The sequence below is a fragment of the Panthera tigris genome, chromosome D1 (genome assembly GCF_018350195.1).
Source record: "Panthera tigris isolate Pti1 chromosome D1, P.tigris_Pti1_mat1.1, whole genome shotgun sequence".
Taxonomy (NCBI): domain Eukaryota; kingdom Metazoa; phylum Chordata; class Mammalia; order Carnivora; family Felidae; genus Panthera; species Panthera tigris.
The window spans coordinates 61,607,139-61,630,226 of NC_056669.1; the positions used below are offsets into that span (position 1 = coordinate 61,607,139).

At 41.0% G+C, this 23,088-nt stretch overlaps 1 protein-coding gene across 1 annotated transcript; it reads left to right on the plus strand.

The window, feature by feature from the left end:
* The first annotated feature begins 3,805 nt into the window (after positions 1-3,805).
* LOC102972786 (E3 ubiquitin-protein ligase TRIM22) lies at positions 3,806-17,746 on the plus strand. Its single transcript, XM_007092206.3, is given in 10 exon segments — positions 3,806-3,915; positions 9,454-9,656; positions 9,658-9,925; positions 10,512-10,607; positions 11,241-11,408; positions 11,410-11,475; positions 14,069-14,091; positions 15,332-15,432; positions 15,737-15,763; positions 16,020-17,746. Coding segments are annotated over 9 exon segments (1,476 nt in total). The 5' UTR covers positions 3,806-3,915; positions 9,454-9,522; the 3' UTR covers positions 16,613-17,746.
* The last annotated feature ends 5,342 nt before the right edge of the window (positions 17,747-23,088 follow it).

Below are 23,088 nucleotides of genomic sequence, written 5' to 3' on the forward strand. Positions count from 1 at the left end.
ATCCCTCCTGAGTGCATAATATAAGTTGACTTACTGGCTTTTAGGGTTAAAGTATATTTTGTGTCATAGCAAACTGCCAGATGTTTTTCATAGTGGTTGTCCCATTTTTCATTCTCACAGGTCAGAAAAGAAAAGAGGGATGGTCAGGAGTGTGGTGGTGAGGCAGAGATTTACAGTAGATGTGACTTTGGTATAGTCTATTTTTGCTTTGTATATCTTGCTGACTATTGGAGGGGAGTGCAGGGCTTTGTGTGTGTGTGTGTGTGTGTGTGTGTTTGTGTGGGTGTGTGTGTGGGTTTGTTTATGGGGTGTGAACAGGGGCAAGGTAGAGGTGAGACAATTGTGAGGACTGAAGGAGAGGAGTTCCTTTATCCAAGGGCCTCTTGTCTCTCTAATACTCTCCTTTCTCTTGCCTCCCACAAGTCCCATATCCATCCTTTTATTCCCTGTGAATCTCTGATCTGATCCCACATCCTGGGCCCCAGATGACTAATGGATTCCCTCTAGACTTTGTGTGAGAAGATTTTATGAAATACAAGAGCTTCTGGAATGTGAAGAAAGTGATGTTTGGCAGTAGGGGGAGTCTAAAAGCTGACTTTTAAATCAGGATCCCTTCTCTTCAGCTTTCAAGAACTCCCTTTCTTCCAAAACACAGATCCCAGTACCCATGATGCATATCTGAGGAAGTTTTGATGGGGGAGCTTTGGGCTATAAAACCTTGGATCAATCTATCATTTGAAAATTACAGTTAACTATAAAGGACATGAACTGAATTCTCCCAGTTATAGGATTGAGACTGAGAGAAGAACCCAAGAACCAAATGAGAAGGCAGCCTGACCAATACCTTCATTGCACTCTTATGAGACCCTGAGCTAAGCAGTACCTGAATTTCTGATCTGCAGAAATTGTGAGATAATAAATGATTGTTATTTTTTTAAAAAAAAGAAAATTACAGTTAATAGAGAACCTGATGTTTTTGAGCATGTCTGAGAAGAGATAATAAAAAACTTATCTGGAAGATGTGGGAGGGAATCAGAGGCCCAAGAGAGGGTGGGAGGGTGGGAAGATGGCACTGATGCCCTGGGAACATCCCCTGAGACATCAGATTTAAGATGGGAGAAACCAGTGAGGAAATCTGAGCATGCCAGGTACAAGGAAACATGGGTTGGTAGGAAAGCTCAATGAGTCATGGTCCTCCTGCCACTCAAAGTCTATCTCTGATGCTAACCACATTGCTGTGATCCACTTTCCAGTTTACTATGCTCCCAAGGAGCAGGGAATAATAAATCCTCCTTAGGGCTCTGTGTCTCCCTCCAATTCCTGTATCTCCTGTTGCAGAGGGATACAAATGAAAGATTTCTCACTCTGGGCCCATGTTCTCAGCCTGAAAAAACCACAAGCCACAGGAAGTAATGTGGTTAAAGTGTACTGGTACAGAAAGAGTAAACAACAGGCGTTGAGGTAAGTATCTGAGTAAATCTTAGGAAGACACAGAGAAGATAAGAAAACCTGTTGGTTAGCATTTTTCAAAGGAGTTCATATAGATGTTAATACCAGAACTTCACATTCAGCACAGCAATTGTGTTAACTGCAAGACCAACAAATGAACAGAACCATGATTATCGTCAGCACACTCAGTGCAACTAAAATTATATCTATGGCTGGGTAACTACATATCTTTCTGTTTAAATGTCACTCCCTGTATGCAACACTTTGTAATAGATCTGAGGCAAGAAGGAACAACATAGAAAAGTTTCCTTCCTGTCTTCATAGAACTTATTGTTGTTTGGTGCAGGGCTGCATGAGGAGGGATACTCATTGATTGTGTCATATGATAACAAAGGTGATAAAAAATGCTAGCTCTCCAAATGTAATGTGTACAAAATTTAGATGATTATTATTGTTCTTGAGAAGCATCATAAAATTTATTCGCTGTTAGCAAAAACTTACTTCGTACCCAAGAAAGTGAAACTGTCAGTATGGCTTAGTGATTATGCCTATATGATTTTCAGTTCCTGCCTCATAGATAAAAGTGATTCAAGGAGTTTATTTATTTTTAATATTTTTGGTTATTTTTTTAGTGGTTACTTATTTTTGAGAGAGAGAGACAGAGCACGAGTGGGGGAGGAGCAGAGAGAGAGGGACGCAGAATATAAAGCAGGTGCCAGGCTCTGAGCTGTCAGCACAGAGCCCAATATGGGACCCAATCCCCCAACGAACCTTGAGATCATGACCTGAAGTTGGACACTCAACCGACTGAGCCACCCAGGTGCCCCTGATTCAGTGTTTAAAAGCCATGATTAGCTCACTTTTCTGTGTGATATGGACAATAACAAAGTATCTGTGCCTTAGTTCAACAAACCAGCTTCTGAGTCATGCTACATGCCTCACATCATATAATGTGTGAAGTTTACTGTGCTCTCCAGTTCTGCCAGTCAGGGACCCATGATGGAGCTTCCACCATCATGCAGTTGCCCCATGAAGGGCATGTAATCTGAACAAGAACAAGATAGACAACAAAGCACGAAACTATGTGTACAAAGTATAAAATATTTCAGATCTGCCTTTGATTGATAGTGTAAAAAAGACCAAAATTTTCCCAAAGGAAGTGGAGTAAGGTGGAAAAATTATGTAGGTGTGTTACTCAGTAAAAGATTATACTTGAGGGGCACCTGGGTGGCTCGGTTGGTTAAGCGACCAACTTTGGCTCAGCTCATGATCTCACAGTTCATGAGTTTGAGCCCTGCGCTGGGCCCTGTGCTGAGAGCTCACAGCCTGGAGCCTGCTTCACATTCTGTCTCCCTGCCTCTCTGCCTCTTCCCCACTTGTGCTCACTCCCTCTCTCTCAAAAATAAATAAATAAACAAACAAACATTAAAAAAAAAAGATTATACTTGAGAGCTTGCTTGGAGGTCCTAGCAGGAGAGGGCAGATACTTGTGTCCCCTTAACCAAAGAATGGCCCTCCTCTATTATAGGGGAAGGTCATCCTCTTCCACTGAGCTCGCAGCTGTAGCTTCTGGAGGGACACACATGGAGCGGTGAGGGAGGAAGGGGACACCTGCCTAGCCAGCCAGATCAGCTGAATCAATTCTGGCAATCAATGGCGTGAGAGATGTCACAGGCAGATTACCCTCACATCGAAGATTATACTTGAATAGCACCATCTGTTAAACTCCATGTTCTCATCTGCTTCCTACTCATTAGGTAACAAGGCACTGACTCAGTTCTACCATGATTAATTTCTGGAAGCCTTCTGTTTTTGGCCTGCCTGGATAAGAAACAGAAAATGGTTTCAATGATATTTTGGAAAGATTTTTTCCATAGGCACACACTGAAGAAACTTTTAAATTTTATTTTTGTCATTTACAATAATGGCTGCTAATGCTTACTAGGTCTGCTCGTATTTACAGAGCTTTATAACTGATTATCTTTCCCATCACCCTCTGCATTACAAAAGCTCAGGTGCCAAGACTTTCTGGATCATTATTTTATTCTTTGTGACTTGCTTAGGGCCTGAATATAGGATAAGCTCAACAAATAATTATAGGATTGAATTGAAATGCTGAATATTCAGGCTATATCACTGTAATTCACATTTTTTTTCTTACTCAGATGTTCTTGCTGGAATAAGCTGGAGGAGGAATAAGAATGTTGTGATTGGGTGCTTAGCTGGTGCAAGTCCTAGGACATACCCTTCCCTGGTATCCCACACGGTGCCCTCCCACTGTTACTATCTTACAAGTTTCTGTTCTGCTTCCTTTGTTTCATTTCCCCTTCTAAGATTTTGACTTTCATTTCTCACCTGGAGGGAAGCTCCCTCACTAAGACCAGTGCTTTGACTTGGTGAGTGAATTATTGACCATACCTGCATCTGATCTCTGCTGAGTCAAGACTTCTCCACTTCAGCCTGAAGGTGTGTGGGGCAGTCTGTGAAGGCAAAGGGCAGTAAGTTTGGGAGGAATCGATTGAGTGTGTTTGGATGAATTCAATTTGTGGTTCTGAAGCTGCTCTGAATTCACCAAAGGGCCAGCTTGTAGGTTTTCTGCAGAAGAGAGGTGCATTGAGTGTGGGGGAGGCATGACCACTAAAGAAGGGAGGCTTGAGAATGCAAAGAACCTTGTTTTATTTTTGGAAAGATCATTACTTCTCCAGGCTGAATTACTCTCATCTTCTTTCTATTCTGTAGTTTTGACTTTTTTTGTCAAGGTGAGCCAGAATAACTTTTTTTTTCAGAAACAGAAAATCCCTTCCTCTTTTCCTCCAGAGAAACCTGTGAGATGGAGCCCTGTTTTCCCTATTCATAAAAGCCCAAGTTCCTGGAGAGAGTTGGCAGAGATGACGACCCTTATCTAGACTTGTGGGAGGGAAAGGGATCTTAGGGGCTGTGCCAGGGATAAGACCTCTTGAAACCCATCATTTTATACTTCTTGTCCTTGTAACTTCTGGGAAATTGTCTGCAACATTCCTGATAAATCACCAGAGTTTTGGCCAGGCTGATGAGATAGACTGGATGATCAATCTGCTGCTCATCTCTACAGCTCCCGTGTGGTCACTTGTCTCTGGGGCTCCAGCCACAGGGAATTTGTTCTCTTCTGAGTGAGGACAGCTTACCCTCACCTCAGGACTCTCTGGAGTCCTCTCCTTTAGAACTTGTCCTCCATTAGGGCACCTGGGTTCTCAGTCAGTTACACATCTGACTTCAGCTCAGGTCATGATCTCACGGTTCATGGGTTCAAGATCTGCATCAGGCTCTGTGCTGATTGCTCAGAGCCTGGATTCTGCTTTGGATTCTGTGTCTCCCTCTCTCTTTGCCCCTCCCCTTTTTGCTCTCTCTCTCTCAAAAAAATTTTTTGTTAATTAAAAAAAAAAAAAAACATGACAGAACTCTGTCCTGTTAGACACACTTTTCCATTGCTTTTTAGCTCAACTCCTAACTCCTTTGTCCCTGCTCAGAGTAAGGAAAGGAGTTGGTAATTTTTCAGAAAGAACTCCATCTTAATCTCACCTCTGAACACCTTGTACCTTGATCTCTATGTTATATAATATTTTGATGTGCACTTTCCTTTCCTATCACTTTTCAGAAGTCATTGTTCTATGTCTTACATCTAGACCAGGTTCGTATTTGGTGTATATTAATTGCTTACTCAGAGGGCTAGCACAGGGTCCAATAGATGGGAGAAAATGGGTTTAAAATTTAAAAAAATATTTTTGATTAAATTCACAAAGGCAAAAGCATATAGCTGTGATGAAAAAAAAAGTATTAACATCTACTGACATTCAGTAGATATTAAGCATCTCCAAAAAATTATATTCTGGGTGAATGGAGAGAAAGTAAACAGTAAAAGAGTAACACGGTATGAGAAAATATGAAAACAAAGAAACAAGAGCACTAGTAGATAAGAAGTCCCACCACAGGGCTAGGTATCTACGCTGTGCCTTGATAAAAGGATTTGCAATTTAGAACAGATTTCGGGCTAGGTCTCAGTGTGGAGAGGTGATTTTGAGCTGAGTTTTCAAGGAAGTGATGGGTTGAGGATGGATTTTTGCTAAGAGTGAGCAAGGCACATATAAGCCAGCCAGTGTAGGCTGGGGAGGAGTAGGAGCTGGGCTGAGAAGATGAGGCATAGGAAGGGATGTGTTACGTCAACCTAACTCGACCATGATAAAGACTGACTCCAGCTGAATGACATGTGTTTGAGCAGAGGAATGGCAAGATTGATGGATGCTTTAAAAAAAAAATCATTCCTGCTGGGATGTGAACAGTGATGACAGCAGACTGCCTGAGATGGATGACAGTTTCAGGGAGACTGGTGCAGAAGCTACTTCTGGAATCCAGGTAAAAGACTCAGTTGGTGGGGACATAATTTGAAGAGAATGCTTACAGGACCTTCTGATGAACTGATGGTGACAGACAGTGATGAGCCTGCCATAGCCTTATGGACATGGACTTCTGTGACAAAATGACTACTTTGAAACAGGTTGACCTCAGAGCTTGAGCTCTTGGGGGCAGTGTCATTAATGTGGGGCAGATTAAACCCTGGACTCTAAGGGGTGGTAGAAGAAGGAGGCTCTTCTACTCAGGAACAGGGGCAGGATCAAGGATGTCTACATTCCTCATAGGACTTTCTTCCCTTATTGTGGAGACACTTTTCATTTTTCTCATCTGTGCAGACACAGAAAGCCTCCATACAATCAGGATGTAGGGAGATAAGGAAACTTAGGATCTAGTTGGCCCTTACCCTACTGTAAAAACTCCACATTTGTACCATCTCCAAGGGGAGTATACATTTGGGCTCTGTATCTGTCTGTCTGTTTAAGGTGGAGAGACTTTCAATGGTGTAACACTTCTTCAATGATAGAATAAAGAATACACGAAATAGGGACGCCTGAGTGCTCAGTCGGTTAAGCGCCTGATTTTGGCTCAGGTCATGATCTCACAGTTCGTTGGTTTGAGCCCCGTGTCAGGCTTTGTGCTGACAATTCAGAGTCTGGAGCCTGCTTTGGATTCTCTGTTTCCCTTTCTCTCTGTTCCTTTCCAGTCTCTCTCTCTTGAGTGCATGCAAAATAAATACACATTAGAAAAACACATGAATAAGGAAACATAAGCACTTATATTAGTTTTCTGGGGCTGCCATAAAAAGATGCACCACAAATGGTTGGCTTAGGTGAAATTCATTTTCTCACAGTGCTGGAGGCTAAAAGTACAAGATCAACTTGTTGGCAGAGTTGGTTCCTTCCATGGGTGGTGACAGAGGATCTGTTCCATATCTCTGCTTGCTTTTGATAGCTTTCTGGCAATCTTTGGTGTTCTCTGGTCTGTAGATGCACCACCCTGATCTCAGCTCTTGTCTTTACGTGGCCTTCTCTATGTGTGCATGTCCATCTGTGTCCCCAAATTTCCCCATTTTATGAAGATGCAGTCATGTTGAATTAAGGCCCGTCATAATGACTTCACATTAACTTGATCATCTACAAAGACACTATTTCCAAGTAAAGTTACATCTACACATACTGGGGGCTAGGACTTTGACATCTTTTGGGGGAATATAATTCAAACCATAATAGCACTCAATGTGTTTGAAACAGGACAGACTTTATCTTTCTATCTATGGCCTTCATTATATATTGATTCTTCTTTCCCATGACCAACAGTTGCCTCATTGGAATTTATGTTTCCTGAGTCTCTGTCATGTGTGTGACCCTAGGAGTATATGAACCTGTTCTTTCCTCCCTAAAAACATATTCCTTTCTGTGCCCATCGACCTCCTTGTTGTATGTCCAGGTCAAGGTGAAATTCCATCTACAAATACAAAACTCCCCAGACCACCCATCTGGTCTTGAGGTCTCTATTCCTATACCCCCAGAGCACTGTGTAGCTGTCTAGTTCACACAGCCTTTCCCTCTGTTTGTCTTTGTTAACATCTGTGCAGTAATGGAGAGAATTCTGAAAGAGGATCTTGAGGATTGTATGTCTACTCAACTCTATCTTTTATAATAGAATGACGTCTGTAAATAGAATGATCTGTAAGCCATGTGATTCTATGTACACATGTGAAGAAAGATTCTATGTACACTCTTATTTCTCAGGGATTCTTATATAAGGAATAAATAGGTCAGAGTGACTTGTAAATGGTAATTGGTTATAAAACCATTAGTGACAAAATTACCTCCCTATTGTGATCCTTGCTGTTTCTGTAGGTGTCTCTGGGGAACGAATTTGAGGGCATGGGGAAGGCTCTATATGGGACAGGTGTGTTAGCAGATAAATTCTTCTCAGTTATTAGAGAACTACTAATAGATAGGAAGAAAAGCTTAAGGGGTACCTGGGTGGCTCAGTCGGTTGAGTGTCTGACTGGCTCAAGTCATAATCTCACAGTTCATGAGTCTGAGCCCCGCAGCAGGCTGTCTGCTGTCAGCATGGAGCCTGCTTCAAACCCTGTCCTCCTCTCTCTGCCCCTCCCCCACTTGCTAGTGCACTTTCTTCCTCTCTCTCCTTCTCTCTCTCTTTCAAAAATAAATAAACATTTGGGGCGCCTGGGTGGCTCAGTTGGTTAAGCGTCCGACTTCGGCTCAGGTCATGATCTCACGTTAGTGGGTTTGAGCCCCGCATCGGGCTCTGTGCTGACAGCTCAGAGCCTGGAGCCTGTTTCAGATTCTGTGTCTCCCTCTCTCTCTGCCCCTCCCCCACTTGCACTCTATCTCTCTCTGTCTCAAAAATAAATAAACATAAATAAATAAACATTAAAAAAAGGAAAAAAAGCTGAAAAGTTGATGAGAAAGATCTAATCATCTATGGAGAGATGAGGAGATTCTAACTTAATATATTTATCACATATTGTGTTCTTGTGTATGATGTACTGTTCTAGGTACTGAGGATCCGTCAGTGAAAAAAATCTATGGGTTACTTTTTAGGAGGAAGGGGCAGATATTTAAAGAAAGATGTTTTGTATTATGTAGTAAAAATAAAAAAATATAGCAAATGTACAGCAAATGATAGTATCAGCAGTTTTGCTATAGAGAAGTTAACAAAGCAGGTCCCGATGAGAAGGCATAAAAGGAGACTGAATGAAAACTAAGAGTCATGCTGATGTCGGAGGAGAGTGATTCTATGTAGAGAGACAAACAAGTGCAAAGTTTCTGAGGCAGCAGTGACTTTTGTGCTTTTGACATTGAGGAACTGGAGAGAAAGGCAGGGTGGATGAAGCTCAAAACCAGTATGCTAAGTGAAGAAGTCAGCCTCAAAAGATCATATATTATAATTCCACTCTTATTATACATTATAATATAAATACACAAGATTGTAAAATATAAAAACACAAGACTGATGATTTCCTAAGGCTCAAGTTCAGAATGGGGTGACTACTAATGGCACGAGGCTTGTTTTCATGTGATAGAAATGTTCTAGAATTGGACTGTGGTGTTAGTTATCCAGTTCCATAAGTTTACTAGAATCATTGCATTGTACTGTTGAAATTAATGCATTTGATAGAAATATTACTTGATAAAATTGTTTTTTAAAAAAGGTCATGTAAATATCACGAGTGGGATCACTCCACTCAGGAGAAGAGCAGTGCAAAAGCCCAGGGGCCACAGTGGGTTTAGTGTATTTAACAGGAAGGATGTGTTTTGGGATGGGCAAGTAAAGACCGGAAAAACTTATGGGTTGCACAAGGTTCTTGGTAGGAAGGGCTTCAGTTTGTCTGTCTACCAGTAGAAGAAGACAAACTAGCAAGCTTACCCTGATGGGGTGAAATTTATCATGCTACATAAACTGAGAGTGACGTGTTTAAAATTATTACAAAGAGTGCTTTTCATTCTGCTACTGACCTACTTCTCTTGTCCATTTTCTTCTCTATATTGAATATTAATGTTTTGCCCAATTCCAAATCTCTACATAATCAGTATCCTTTCTATTTCTGCCTTTCTTATCATGTCCCCTTCAACATTCCAGCCCTACAGGAGTCTGTGAGCAAGAAGAGCCTCAGTTGTCAGGAAAGGTAGAAGCCAGGGGAGCACTGCAATGGATTTTCTAGCACAGGTAAACTTTAAGAGGGAGTTGACCTACCCCATCTGCCTGGAGCTTCTGACAGAGCCCCTGAGCCTGGACTGTGGCCACACCTTCTGCTGAGATTGCATCACTGCAAAGAACAGGGACTTACCAAGGAGGGGAGAGCAACTGTCCTGTGTGCCAGTGCAAATATCAGCTTCAGAATCTCTGACCTAACCACCCTCTGGCCGGCATTGTGGAGAGAGTCAGGGAAAATAGGAGCCCACAGAAGAAAAAGTTCTGTGAGAATCATGGAAAAACACTCTGTGTCTTCTGTAAGGAGCATGGGAAGGCTGGTTGCCAGCACACTGCAGTGTCTCAGGAGCATCACGGTCATCATATATTCCTCACAGAGAAGGTGGTCAAGGAATGTCAGGTAGGCTCAAGGGTGAAAGAAGATGGGGCGGGATGATACCTGAAATGAATTCTTCACTTTTTAAGCCTATTTTCCTCCCCTTGCCATCATAAAACTGAGCTCTGAAATCTCTTTTCCATACCCTTTTCTCAGCTTCTGAGACCTAAAGGATATTTCTGTGCATTCTTTCATCTGATCAGGAATGAGTCTAGATTAGAGACCCTTAGCAAAGAGAAGTTGGATGAATGGAGAAATGCTTCCCAAGATAAAATCTGATAGCCGCTTTGAGCAGAAGGGTTTTTGGGGAACATGGCTGGTTGGATGTGGAGAATGCTGTCAATGAGAGGAAAGGAATTTCCTTGCTGCAGGATCACTTCTTCCTCTAGGAAAAGAGAGAATCAGGTTACTCTTGATCAAGGGGTGATAACTTGCAGCACACAGGGATAAAGAATGCATTAACCTCTTCAGATTTTTGTCTACATAGTAGATTCTAATCATCAGTTTCATTTCCGTAACCTAGTCTCTTCTGTGATGAGTCTTATTTCTTCCTTCTATCCAGGTGCTAAGAAAGCTCATAACTTGACTCTGGTGATTCTTTTTCTCATAGGAGAAACTCCAGGCAACTCTGAAGAAGCTGAGGAAGGAGCAGCAGAAAGTAGAAGAGCTTGAAGTTGACATCAGAGAGGAGAGAGATTCCTGGAAGGCAGGAAAATATTTCCTGAGGGAGTTCTGAGGCAGGAAACAAGGCAGCATCTTAGTCCAGTCACAAGGAGGCCCCTTTCTCTTGGTTACCTCACAATTAATGAGTTCAGAAGATATTTGATTAGTCCTCATTTCATTCCTCCCCTGTTGGAATTGGGTTCCAGAGGGTAGACATATCACAAATAAAACCAAATATTTGGAGGTGAAGGCATAGGAGAAAGCTATGTAAAAATGACTAATGAATCCCATGTTCCATATCCATCATCAAGTTTGAGGCACTAATACTTCCAGAAAACATATTGAGAAAAGCCCAGTGTTCCCTATTTAGGAGGTGTGGGTGGAAGAGGGCTTACTATACAGTGTGGCATGATTATCCAGGACAGATATCTGCAAGCCAAGCCTCATCCAGGTGTCATATTGTGTCTGAGGGTGGGCCCTGGTAAAGTAGACTTTAATATATTCCTTTGGAAGAAACTCAAAGGAAAGTCATGGGGAAATGGCTTTCTCAGTAGTTGCTCACTACCTCATTGAGAAGTCCCTGAGGAAGATAATTCTTGTCTTGGCTCCCAGGCCCAGACAAAGTAGGCCCTTGGCCAAACAGACTGACTGCCTCTTTCTCTTCCCATCCCCAAAGAATCATATGCAGACTGAGAGACAAAGGATTCTGAAAGAGTTTAATGAAACGAAAGGCCTCCTGGACAGCGAAGAGAAGAGAGTGTTGCAAAAGCTGGAGGAAGACAAAGTAAATGTGTTGGATAACTTGGTAGAGGCCAGAGACTAGCTGGACTGGCAGAGGCAGTATTTGAGAGGGCTCACTCATCTCACACATTGAGCATCAGATATGGGGGTCCTCAGAAGACATGCTGCAGGTAAGGCTTCGGTTGGAGCGTTTACATGATGAGATTTAGGGGAAACAGAGAGTAAATTTCCTTCCCTGCTGGATTCCTTCATTTTCTTCCTTATGGTGACATTGAAAGGCTCTTGGGCCCCTCCATACCCCCTCTCAATCATTTCAAAGCTTGGAGGGATAATTCAAAGAATGGCAAAGAAAATTGCCATTGTTAGCAATTCATAAAAGGCAGTGCAAAAAAATTTGAAGACAAGATTCTTTATAAGCTCCCCTTATCTATGATCTACCATTTGTAAGGCATCTCTTCATTAAGTTTGGTCAAATAACACAAATCTCTATTTACATTTGATTTTCTTGTTGTTGAGTACTAGACTGTGCAATATTTGTAGTTTTGATTTTCATTTCCCTAATATAGACCAATAATGTTGTGCATCTTTTCATGGGTTTATTGTCCATTTGTATATTTTCTTTGGAGAAGTATCTATTCAAATTTTTTCCCCATTTTTTGAATTGGCTTTTTGTTGTTGTTGCATTGTTGTAGTTTGTTGTATATTCTGTGACTAATACCTTATCAGATATATGATTTGCAAATATCATCTACCTTTTTGTGCATTGTCTCTTCATAGTGTTCTTTGCTGCATAGAAATTTTTAACTTTGGTGTAGTTCAACTTAGCGGTTTTTCTTTTATTCCTTGTGCTTTTTGTTGTTGTTGTTATATCCAAGAAATCATTACCAAATCTAATATTGTGAATATTTTTCTCTTTGTTTTCTTCTAACAGTTATATAGTTTTATATCTCAAGTCTAGATCTTTAATTCATCTTGATTTATAATTTATATGTGATGCAAGTCATCTATGTTTAATAGTATTGTAACCATTGTATTATTTTGAGCCATTTTGGGGGGAAATAATTTGGTAAAAAGAATGAGGAGATGGCAATCAGTGAAGGGATGGACTGTATGGGACTTTTGTTTGTCCAACCTCAATTCAATTACCTCCCTCCCTCTTTCTTTCTTTCTTTCTTTCTTTCTTTCTTTCTTTCTTTCTTTCTTTCTTTCTTTCTCTTTCTTTCTAGAACTTCTTGAATTACTCTTTGAAGAATCATTCTTACTCCCAGTCTATGTAGTTGGTTAGGGTTGATAAAATCAGTAGCTTTAGGGATGTGTCTCTAAATTCTAGGTAAGTCAGAATATCAGATTCTTATGTTTACCAATAATGCAGTAATTATTTTGACATATGCATCTGACCCAATTCAGGTCAAAGATTTTTATGCCTTTGAATCTTACTGTCATGACTAGGAAAGAGAAATTCTCTTTTTCACTAGGTAGTATATAAGGGATTATCATTTAAACCAGGAGATTCAAGTTGATGCCACACAGAGCCTAAAAAGAAAGTCAATATTGCAAGTAGAAAATAGAATTAGAATTTTGAGAATAACAGATTCTGATGACAATATTTTCACTTAAAAACCACCTATGACGAAATTTACACCTGCCCCTGAATTTATTCATCTTTCTTTTAAATTTAAACCAGTTTTATTTGGGTTTTTGTCATATACAATAACAAGAAAAAGCCTAATTCAGAGAGTAAAACTTTATCCGAAATGTAGAGTCAACTGAAGGCCAGGTCTTCATTGGTATAAAAGGGGTTGGGCTGGAAAGAGGGAAACCAAATATATTGGTACATTTCTGTTCTATGATGGGAATAAAAAGATGGCCAAAAGATTTTGAGACCATGGACTGGATTGACAATACAATATTGAAATTCAGAGTAAGATATAGTTTCTAAGACTGTGACTGAGTATGTATTGGTATCATTTGGGGCAATGGAATATAAACAGTTGGCAACTAGTAAATTACATTTTAGACTTTCTCAGGTTCTGGTTCCTCTGGCTTATTTCATGCTCAAATATTGATGAGATTACCTATAGGTAACGGAGAGGAGGTATATAGAATGAGTGAAAGAAAGCCAGAGAAACATTTCACTTGAAGTGTTTGTTTGCATGTACCCGCAGCAAAAGAAAGTATACTTTTGGAGAACTATTATTATTGATTATTCATCTTTGACTCTCCAGAGCCTGTAAAGATGTCTGGCACATATGTGTTTCACCTTTATCAGTCTCTGGAATAAATAAAAGCATAATGAATTAATGAGGTCTTCTCATGTACGTATTTGTTTAAAAATGTCAAGCCTCTTCTCTTCTTTTAAATATATCCCATCTCCAAGCACTGGAAGCATCTTTCTAACATCCTCACATGAGTCCTCAGGATGGTTGATCTGGGTCTTATCATATATTCTGTCCTCCGTATTCTGATCATCTCTTTTTTCACACCTTAGCAAGGGATGTTAGAGGGTTAAGGAGGATAAAACTTTTTAAGGTAGGAGGGCTTATAACTCCTTGGAGGGTTGTCAGATCAAATCCAGGATGCATAATTAAATTTGAATTTCAGATAAATTATAAATCATTGTTTTAGTAGAAGGATATCCTAAATATTGCAGGAGTCTTGCTTAAGCTAAAGTATATTTTTACTTAAAATGAAAATTTAACTACCCATTTTTATTTTCTAAGTATACCAATCCTGTACTTGACTCATATTTTCTCTCTTCTCCAGGATTTGATTAATGTCATGAGAAGGTATGTGTGGGAGACCAGGTATGGTCCTTTTTTATGTGAAGACAGAATTATAGCCATGAGAGTTATCTTGGGATGAATAAGAAATTAAAAAAAACCCACAGAGCTGGGGAATTGGGAAATTATATCATTTTAAATTTTTGATCACAGGTGAAAGTTTTCAACGGAATTTGGGTGGTGGGAGGTCACAGAGTTAGGGCCAGTAAGAGCATGATTTCACTAATTTTAGTCAAACCTTAGTCTCTGCTTCAGCTTGTTTCCATATTTCATAGGTACCTGTCTTATTTCAGGGAGGATCCTATCCTCTATCTTCCAGACCCCAAGTTTTCCACAAAGGCAGCTCCTTTCATTTATTTTTCTTCCTGAAAATAGAAGAAACAAGCTCTTTCTAGTGGTTTCATTGGGGCTTCGGAAAAAAACAACAAAAAAACAAAAAAACAAAACAAACAAAAAAACCCAACCCCTGTCTTGGGGAACAATGGCTTTGGTCCTGGTGCCAATAATTAATTTCTACTTGCTTACACACTTTAGTATCTTATAGAAAATGTGGCCTTTTTGTGTCTAAAGTGGCCTATCCACATGGCAGCTTCAAGGTCTTCCCAAATACATGAAATTCAAACCACTATTCATTTGGTTGTCATAACTTCTCCTTTTCCACATGTGTGTAATGTTTCCCCAGAGAATGTAACCTCAAATGTTATTCTCTAGACATCTGTACTGGGATACCAGGCTTTGGAGACCCTTCAGACTCTTAACATAGAGCTCCATACTTGATAACCTAAATCCCTCTGTAGCCAGGTTCTGGAGCTTCTTTACTGACCACCTGTCTGGGAACTCACATCTCTGGCCTCTCCCTGGTGGAACCCCTAGGGTGGCAGTGACTTCTTCATGTATCAAATACTTGATTTTTTTTAGAGATATCAAATACCTGTTAAATGCATCATTATTTTATATAGTTTTATTATTTTAAGAGGTAGAGAGTATGGGGTTAGTTTCGCCATTTTAGAAGGAAGAACATGAGCTTCATTGAGGTGAAGACCCCTTCTGAAGATCACACAGAGGGCAAATGGAAAGGTATATGTGAGCAGATATTTTTTCTGGTTGCAGCATCAGGTCTCTCCCCGTTCCCCTCCTCAGGTCCTTCAGTGGAGAGGATTCAAGTACATCAGTGGAGTGAAAAGTGGGAGAAGCAGTGGTCTTGCAGAGGTCAGACATGTGGGGTGACCAATTTTGTCTTCTCTAGGAGTGAGAGCTGGATTTTGAAGAGGCCAAACATTGTTTCCAAGAAACCGAAGAGTGCATACCAAATTCCAGATCTGAAAGGGACGCTGCAAGTGTTTAAAGGTAAGGAGAATCAGAGAAAGGGTGTGGGTGTCAAATTGTTGTAGTATTGGAGCAAAATGGGGAAGAGGATGTGGTTTCTAGATGAGGATAAAAGAGAGGATGTAGGCCTGACAAGCGGAGATAGATATATTGTGTGGAAGATGAGATCATATCTAAGGGGGAATGGTCAAGGTGTCTGATTCATCATTTCATTCACCAGTTGATAGCCACACAGGGCCTCATGCCTCCATTCTAGTGAGAAGCCAAGTATCAGGGTTTAATCCCTTTGCTTTTAACAACATCATTGAAACTTTTGTCATTTCAGAGCTGACAGAGATTCAACGCTACTGGGGTAAGAAGGAGTTACAGGTTCTTCAAACTGCCATGTTCTGATCCCTTTTAGAAGTTGTGGTTACTATCAGGTCCCATGATCTTAGCTTCATGTGCTCCTCCCCAAACATGCGTGCATACAACAGTTCTTAAGTGTGCTACTCATCTCTGACCCATCAACATGAGTTCCTCCCAGTCAGTTCCTGATGTTCCACCTCAAATGTCACAAGACACACCTGCTCTGTATCCTTCACCCAACCCTGTCATTTTTCCCACAGTGGACGTGATGCTGAAGCCAGTCAATGCTATTTTGAATATTACCATTTCTGTGGATAAAAGACAGGTAAATGGCATATAAGATTTCTCTCTTCAAAATATACATCTATGTGGTTTCTCTCTTTATGATGTCTTGGGCTGCCAGCATTTCTCCTAAAGCAAGTATTGCTGGGAAGTAGATGTGTCTGAGAAGATTGCCTGGATCCTGGGGGTGCACAGTAAAGCAAGAAGCCCCAAGAGAAAAGGGAGTTCTGGGTTTGTTTTTGACCCGAATGTATATCTTCCAGATGTTTGCTCCAGATACAAACCTCAATTTGGCTACTGGGTTATTGGGTTACAGAATGAATCTGGTTATAAGGTTTTTGAGGAGTCTTCCACCTTTGATCCCAAGGTCTTGACTCTTTGCATGACTGTCCCTCCCCGTATTGGGGTTTTCCTAGACTATGAAGCAGGCATTGTCTCATTTTTCAATATCGCAAACCATGGGTCACTCATCTACGAGTTTTCTAGATGTCAGTTTTTTCAGACTACTTATCCATATTTTAATCCTTGGAATTGTCCAGGCTCCATCATCTTGTGCCCACCAAGCTCCTGAACCTTCTTGGCACCCCCCTCACTTTTGTGTAGTGCTCCTTGTCCTTGGGGCTCATCTCCTACACCTGAGCTCATCTGCACCATTCTGAAACCTCTTCCTTCTTTTCTCCATCTTTTATTTTAGAATGTCTTTGGAAGAGTCTGCTAGCACTGCTGTAACAAATTACCACAGAGTGGGTGGCTTAAACAACAGAAATTTCTTGTCTCACAGTTGTGGAGGCTGGAAGTCTAACACCAAGGTGTCAGCAAAGTTGGCTTTTTTCTGAGGGCTGTGAGGGAAGGGTCTGTTCCTTGCATTGTAGGTGGCTGTCTTCTCTCTGTGTCTATTCATATCACCTTCCTACTGTTGCATGCCTTTGTGTCTAAATCTCCCCTTTCTAAGGACACTAATCAGATTGGAGCAGGGCCCATCCTAATTACATCATTTGACTTAATCACCCCTGTAAAGACCCTCTCTCCAAAAGATCACACTCTGAAATATTGGGGGTTAGGATTGTAACATATGAACTTAAGGGGAACACAAGTCAACTCAACAGTCTTTTGCATGTCTTTGCCATGCAGCGAAAGCTTTAACCTTTTTCTACATAATATTTTGTTCTCACTAGGGAAGAATATTTTTTTTCTTATTCGTTTTTGTTTATCATGAGGAGAGGATGCTTATTTGCAAAGGGAACACATGTAATCCTTTCTGTAGAAAGACCAGTATTGCTGTACCACATCTGACATCTCTTTTCCTCATTCCCTCTGCTGTTTAATGGAATTAACAAGGAAAACTTATCAATTCTACCCCCATACATAGGACTTAGGACAGTGCATAGGAATCTGTCATTTGGTAGTGAATCCTTCAGAGTGTGTTGCTTTACAATGGCACCCCTTTATATGACGGAGTTAAAGCAGAAGCGCACAAATAAAATATTTACCAAGAGTGGATTTTTGGTGCTCAGAGTTTCTGAGGTCAAATCTCATGTCTTTACTTACAAGTTGCATAAACTTGAACAAGTTACTTAGCACCTCTTGGTCTCATTTTCCTAAAATAAAAATTCATATTAAAGATTGTACCTACTTCCTAGGGTCACTTTGAGAAACCAAATTTTATTAGATGTGAAGCACTTATCTAAGAGTCTTACATGAAAGAGTGAACATTTGTTATTGCTGAAAAAAGATAAGCTGTATTAATGAGGAACAATTTTTTGTTTTGTTCTGGTTTAGTTTTGCTTTAATAAAATGATAATTGGCTCACTGAAGTCTCTTTTCCCAGATTCCAAAACTCCACCGCAGACAATATGAGTTTTCATGTTGTGTCGTGTAGAGAGGGTCATGTCTAGGCTCAGTTGTGCTGATGAAAGACAGCCTTCTGGTGTTCAGTCCTTGTCCTTGTGGTGAAACATCTGAGTATACCTCTGCATTTACCACCCTATGCACTCTTCTTCTCCTTCTCCTCCTCCTCCTCCTCTCCCCTCTCTTCCCACTCCCCATCTCCTCCCCCCTCCTTCTTCCTCCTCCTCTTTCTCTTCCTCCCTCTCCCTCCTCCTTCTTCTGCTTCTTTTTCTTCTTCTTCCTCTTCTTTGTCAGAATATGAAATGAAGAATAGAACTACCTAGGATAGTGAAGACACAGATTGCTCGTTGAGAAGCATGCATTAATAAAATAGAGCAGACTATGCCACTGTACAAAATTTGAATCAAGATTCACAGGACTTTAGAGAAAGATGCATACCTTGGCCATGCTGGATGAAAATGAAAGTGTCTGGCGCTGGATCAATATTTATATATCTGTCTATATACACACATGCATACACACGCATGTACACCTATGGGTATATATACCTGTAGCCATTTGTATAAATACGTGAATATATATTAACATCATTCTGGTTAGTCTTTACAAATATCCTAAGAGGAAGAAATTTATATCAGGAGATTAAAAGGGTTTACAAACGGAAGAAAAAAATTCTAGAAGTTTGTAAGCTGTTAGAATTTTTTCCTAAGGTTTCAAGGTTAATGAGTGAGAGAGGCAGGAATAGTACCAGCTGTGTGCTACTCCCACACCTGTGTGCTGTCCTCTGCACCACACCACAGAGAAGGCAGCAACTTGACTCCCAAGGATATGGGGAAGGAGGGAGAGCCAGGAAATGCTGCCTGCAGGAGGAGACTGGCCATCTTAGGGCAAACCTTAGGTGCCATGAAATTCAATTTGATATGCTCAATCCATATAGCCCAAATGAGACAGTAGTAGGTCATAGATAATATTATGCTGAGATGCTTCATGGCCACCATGCTACTGCGGATGACATGAAGAAAATGTCCCCACCTTTTAGTGTAGACGGTGAACACTATAATTGGACAGTTACAAAGCTGGACTCTGAAAACAGACCAAATTTTGTGTAATGATATTATCCCTTTGTGGCCCTTATCACATTAACTAATTTTTATCAGATTCAATTTTTCATGTATAAAACAAATAAAAATAATAAAACTTACCTGATGGGGATGTTGTGGAAATTAAATAATAGGTTAGTTGTAACAACCTGCTGTTTTCTAGCACATAAGCATTGACCCAGAGTGTGTCTATTGATGCTTTTTATTGGTTTATTTTCTGACTTGAAATAAATGATTTTAAGAAAGCACATCCATTCATTTTAAAATAATTAACTTTGCTTTCAAGAAATAGGATAATTTGAGTAAAGAATCAGTGTTTAAAATTTTTTTCTATCCAGTTAAGTAAATATTACATTATTGTAAAAATTACTTCATTCTCATCATCTCCTGTAATTGTAATAGCCTCTTTAACTTAATAGACTATATGAAATTGTATTTATTTTCTCCTGCTATGTAACAAACGATCACAAATTTAGTGGTAGGTTTAAATTTTAGGCTTAAAAGAACACACAATTATTATGTCATGGTTTCTGTGGATCAGGAGTCTGGGTAAAGTTTTTCTGGGTTCTCTCCTTTAGGGTCTCACCGGAGTATGCTCAAGGTGCCAGCTGACATACAGATGAGAGCAGGGAAGTGGCCCGACCTAAACTGTTTTCAGATATAAAGAAGACTAGGGGGGCGCCTGGGTGGCTCAGTTGGTTAAGCGGCCGACTTCGGCTCAGGTCATGATCTCGCCGTCCGTGAGTTCGAGCCCCGCGTCGGGCTCTGTGCTGACAGTTCAGAGCCTGGAGCCTGTTTCAGATTCTGTGTCTCCCTCTCTCTGACCCTCCCCTGTTCATGCTCTGTCTCTCTCTGTCTCTCCCTGTCTCAAAAATAAATAAAACGTTAAAAAAAAAAAAAAAAACAAGACTAGGAATTAAGCGGATCCCTCTGTCTCTAGTAGGAACCAGATGCTCTTTGCCAACGTTAGAGTTCAATGAGAAGATTAAAGAGAATTGCACTTTTTAGGCATTTTATACATCCATGCACTGGTTACTGTGATCCCTTAATCCCTGGCACCAAATGAAGAAAAAACAGACACTATGCTCTGATTTGGGGTCTGAAGCCACCACCATTTAAAGAAAAAACTATTCAGGGCACTTGTTAAAGATGTAAGGTAAGGAGGACTTTATTCTAGGGGGGCTGCTACAATGGGGTTTTGTAGTGGGAGAGAGAGATTGGCTCAACTCTGAGTATAATAAAAAAAGTGGGGATTTAGAGCCAAGGAACAGGGTCAGAGGTTACTAGATGGGATACTAAGGGGCCTGAGTTCAGTTCAGGAGAGAATCTTTGTCAGCACCCAGGCCTTTGCCCAAACCTGACAATGGGTAGGTGTCTCTGGGCCCCTACAAACTTCTACTGTGATGCCCCCCACTGCTGAAGGTATTATTGATATTGTTAAATTGTCTGTGTGCACCTTTGCTAGTCTTTGCCCCCGAGCCATGTTAGGGATATTTTGTGGGGCATGTGGAGGACTGTAAGCCAACATGATTCCTGGGCAATAGTAAATGGCCTGGCTATTTGATTGGCCTGCTAGAGAACCTGAGCCTGGCATATAAAACAAGTTTCCCTGCGGAGATGGAACAGTTGGAGAAAAATTAGCTCCTAATAAGTGTTTGTGATCCATGTGGATGCTCAGCAGAGAGGACCTACACTTGGCCAAGGAAACAATCAATGAGCAGACCATGATTGTCAACTAAATGTGGAGACTAAAGTGTCTTCTACCCCAAAGCAAACAGGTTTGTGACCAATCTTCTCTTGAATTCAGGTGAGGATGGCCTTGGAAAATCTAGAAAAAGCCTACATGCACAGACTGCCACTGTCAGCAACAAATACTGAAATAGTATAAAAAGCTTGTCTGTGACTCTGGTCAAGGCTAAAATCACTGCCCAAGGACAGAATCCCCAAATTGCCCAAGGACCAAATATATTCTTGGCTGGTAGAACATCCTGCCTAACATCAAACCCCTTGTCCCATCAGAGCTCTCACTCAACCCTGTCTACAGTTGACATTTTCTTTGTATTTGTCCTAGCACTCCCATGCATTCCACTGACTCAAGCCATGGTATCCAGGCCCTACAAGGCCATATTTGTTTCCTGTTAGGTTTCCTGAGCACTTTGCCTCTGATAATGGCCCTGGATTAGCAGCCCAAGCTACAAATCAGTGGACCTAATCATGGGACACATGGTGGACTCTTCATGCTTCATGCCACACTCAAGCCACAAAGGAAACTGAGTATTTTAATGAACAATTACTGGACGGAATTTTGCAGCTGATGAAGAGATAAGACAATCCCAGCCTGGACCACACATCTCAGACAAACAATCCGGGTTCTCAAAGCAGCGATTGCCCTAAAAGACAATTCTCACTTGCGCCTCATGTTTGATCAGGATGTCTGCTCCCTTCCTTCAATTGTACATCTGTCTTTTATAACTTTGACATTTCAATATTTGTGGAGGACCTTGCAAAAGCTTTCTAATCCCTTCAACCCCTTTCTAAAATTTATTTGTTTTGAGAGAGAGCAGAGCCTGACATGAGGCTCAAACTCACGAACTGTGAGACCATGACCTGAGCCAAAGTTAAGAGTCAGAAGCTTAACTGACTGAGCCATCCAGACACCCATCAACCCCTTTCTAAAGATTCAAATAGGTCAGAGATTAACATCACAGCAAGGGATGAGAGATCCAAGATTTTTGTGCTAACCAATTCTTCAACATGATGTGTCTTTCTGATTAAGTTGTACAAAAATGTTTTCCTATAGAAATGCTTTCGCCCTTCCTGCATATAGTCCTTCCAGACTAAAAGGTTTAGATGAAAATACAGAATTAAAAAACGTAAAAGAGACATACTGATAACAACATGGGAAAATGAATAACAAAAAACAGAAAAGAATCGTAACACTCTGGTACCTCGGGAGGCATGGGGAAGGGGGAAAGGGAAAAACATCAGTGGTCTTTCAGGTCTTTTAGAACCAGCCCTGGAAGCTTCTCCTTCTTCTTGAACTAAAACCTTGGGGTGTTGCCTTTCTGAGCTGCTGTAAGTGCTTTGGATCCAGACTGACTACTGATCCCGTAGTTCCCAGATCCCAACAGAGCACACAGAGATGTCATTCACATCACCAGGCTGATAAACTGATATCACACACAAATAAGACTGAAACGAACCATCTGTGGTAGTTCTGAAACCAAGGACTAAAGTGAATTATTCTGTCTGGACTGGGAACCCCAGGGCAGGAGCTCTGTTAGTCTGCAGCCAGATTAGTATCTGTCCCCTTGGGGTGCCCTCACATTGTAAACCCTGTTTTTAGGGAGACCACATTTGCCCCCTGGGATTATCCTTCTTGCATGTGAACCCTGACTATCCTGACACTGCCTCAGCTCCTCTGAAAGCTTCAGGGTAGCCTTCAGCTGTACTGTGGCCAAACCTGTGCTGTGCTTGAATCAATGTCTTGGACCAGATAAGATAAGATCCATATAGAAACTTAGTGTGGGGGGTTCACACCTCAGTGGTGCAGTTGGTTAAGCATCCAACTCTTGATTTAGGCACAGGTCATGATCTCACAGTTTGTGAGTTCAAGCCCCGTGTCCGCCTCTGCACTGACAGTGTGGAGCTTGCTCTCTCCCTCTCTCTCTGCCCCTCCCTGGCTTGTGCTCTGTCTCTATCAAAATAAATAAATAAACATTTAAAATAAAAAGGAACTTAAGGGGGAAGCTTTCTAGCTTTTTAAAGGAAGCCCTACTGGGTATGGAACCTCTTTTTCTGACTTGGTAACTGAACACTCATGGTTATATTCAGTTCTTCAGACAGGTTTCATCCTCCTCAGAATAATCTTGATCATTGCCTGGTCTGCTGTTGCGTCAGACTCATTACCCAGTTCTGACATAACTCCTCAAAGTCTCACCCATTAGAGTTCATGATAATGTCGTCTGTTTCCAGCTTAGGTCCTGAAAAGTCAGGGAATGAAATTGAGGATTTTAGCTCTAGGCTGAAATCCTATTAGTAATTTCTTAGGCCCCTCTACTGGCAGTGACAAAAGCTTTACTTCATAGGCTGGACGTCA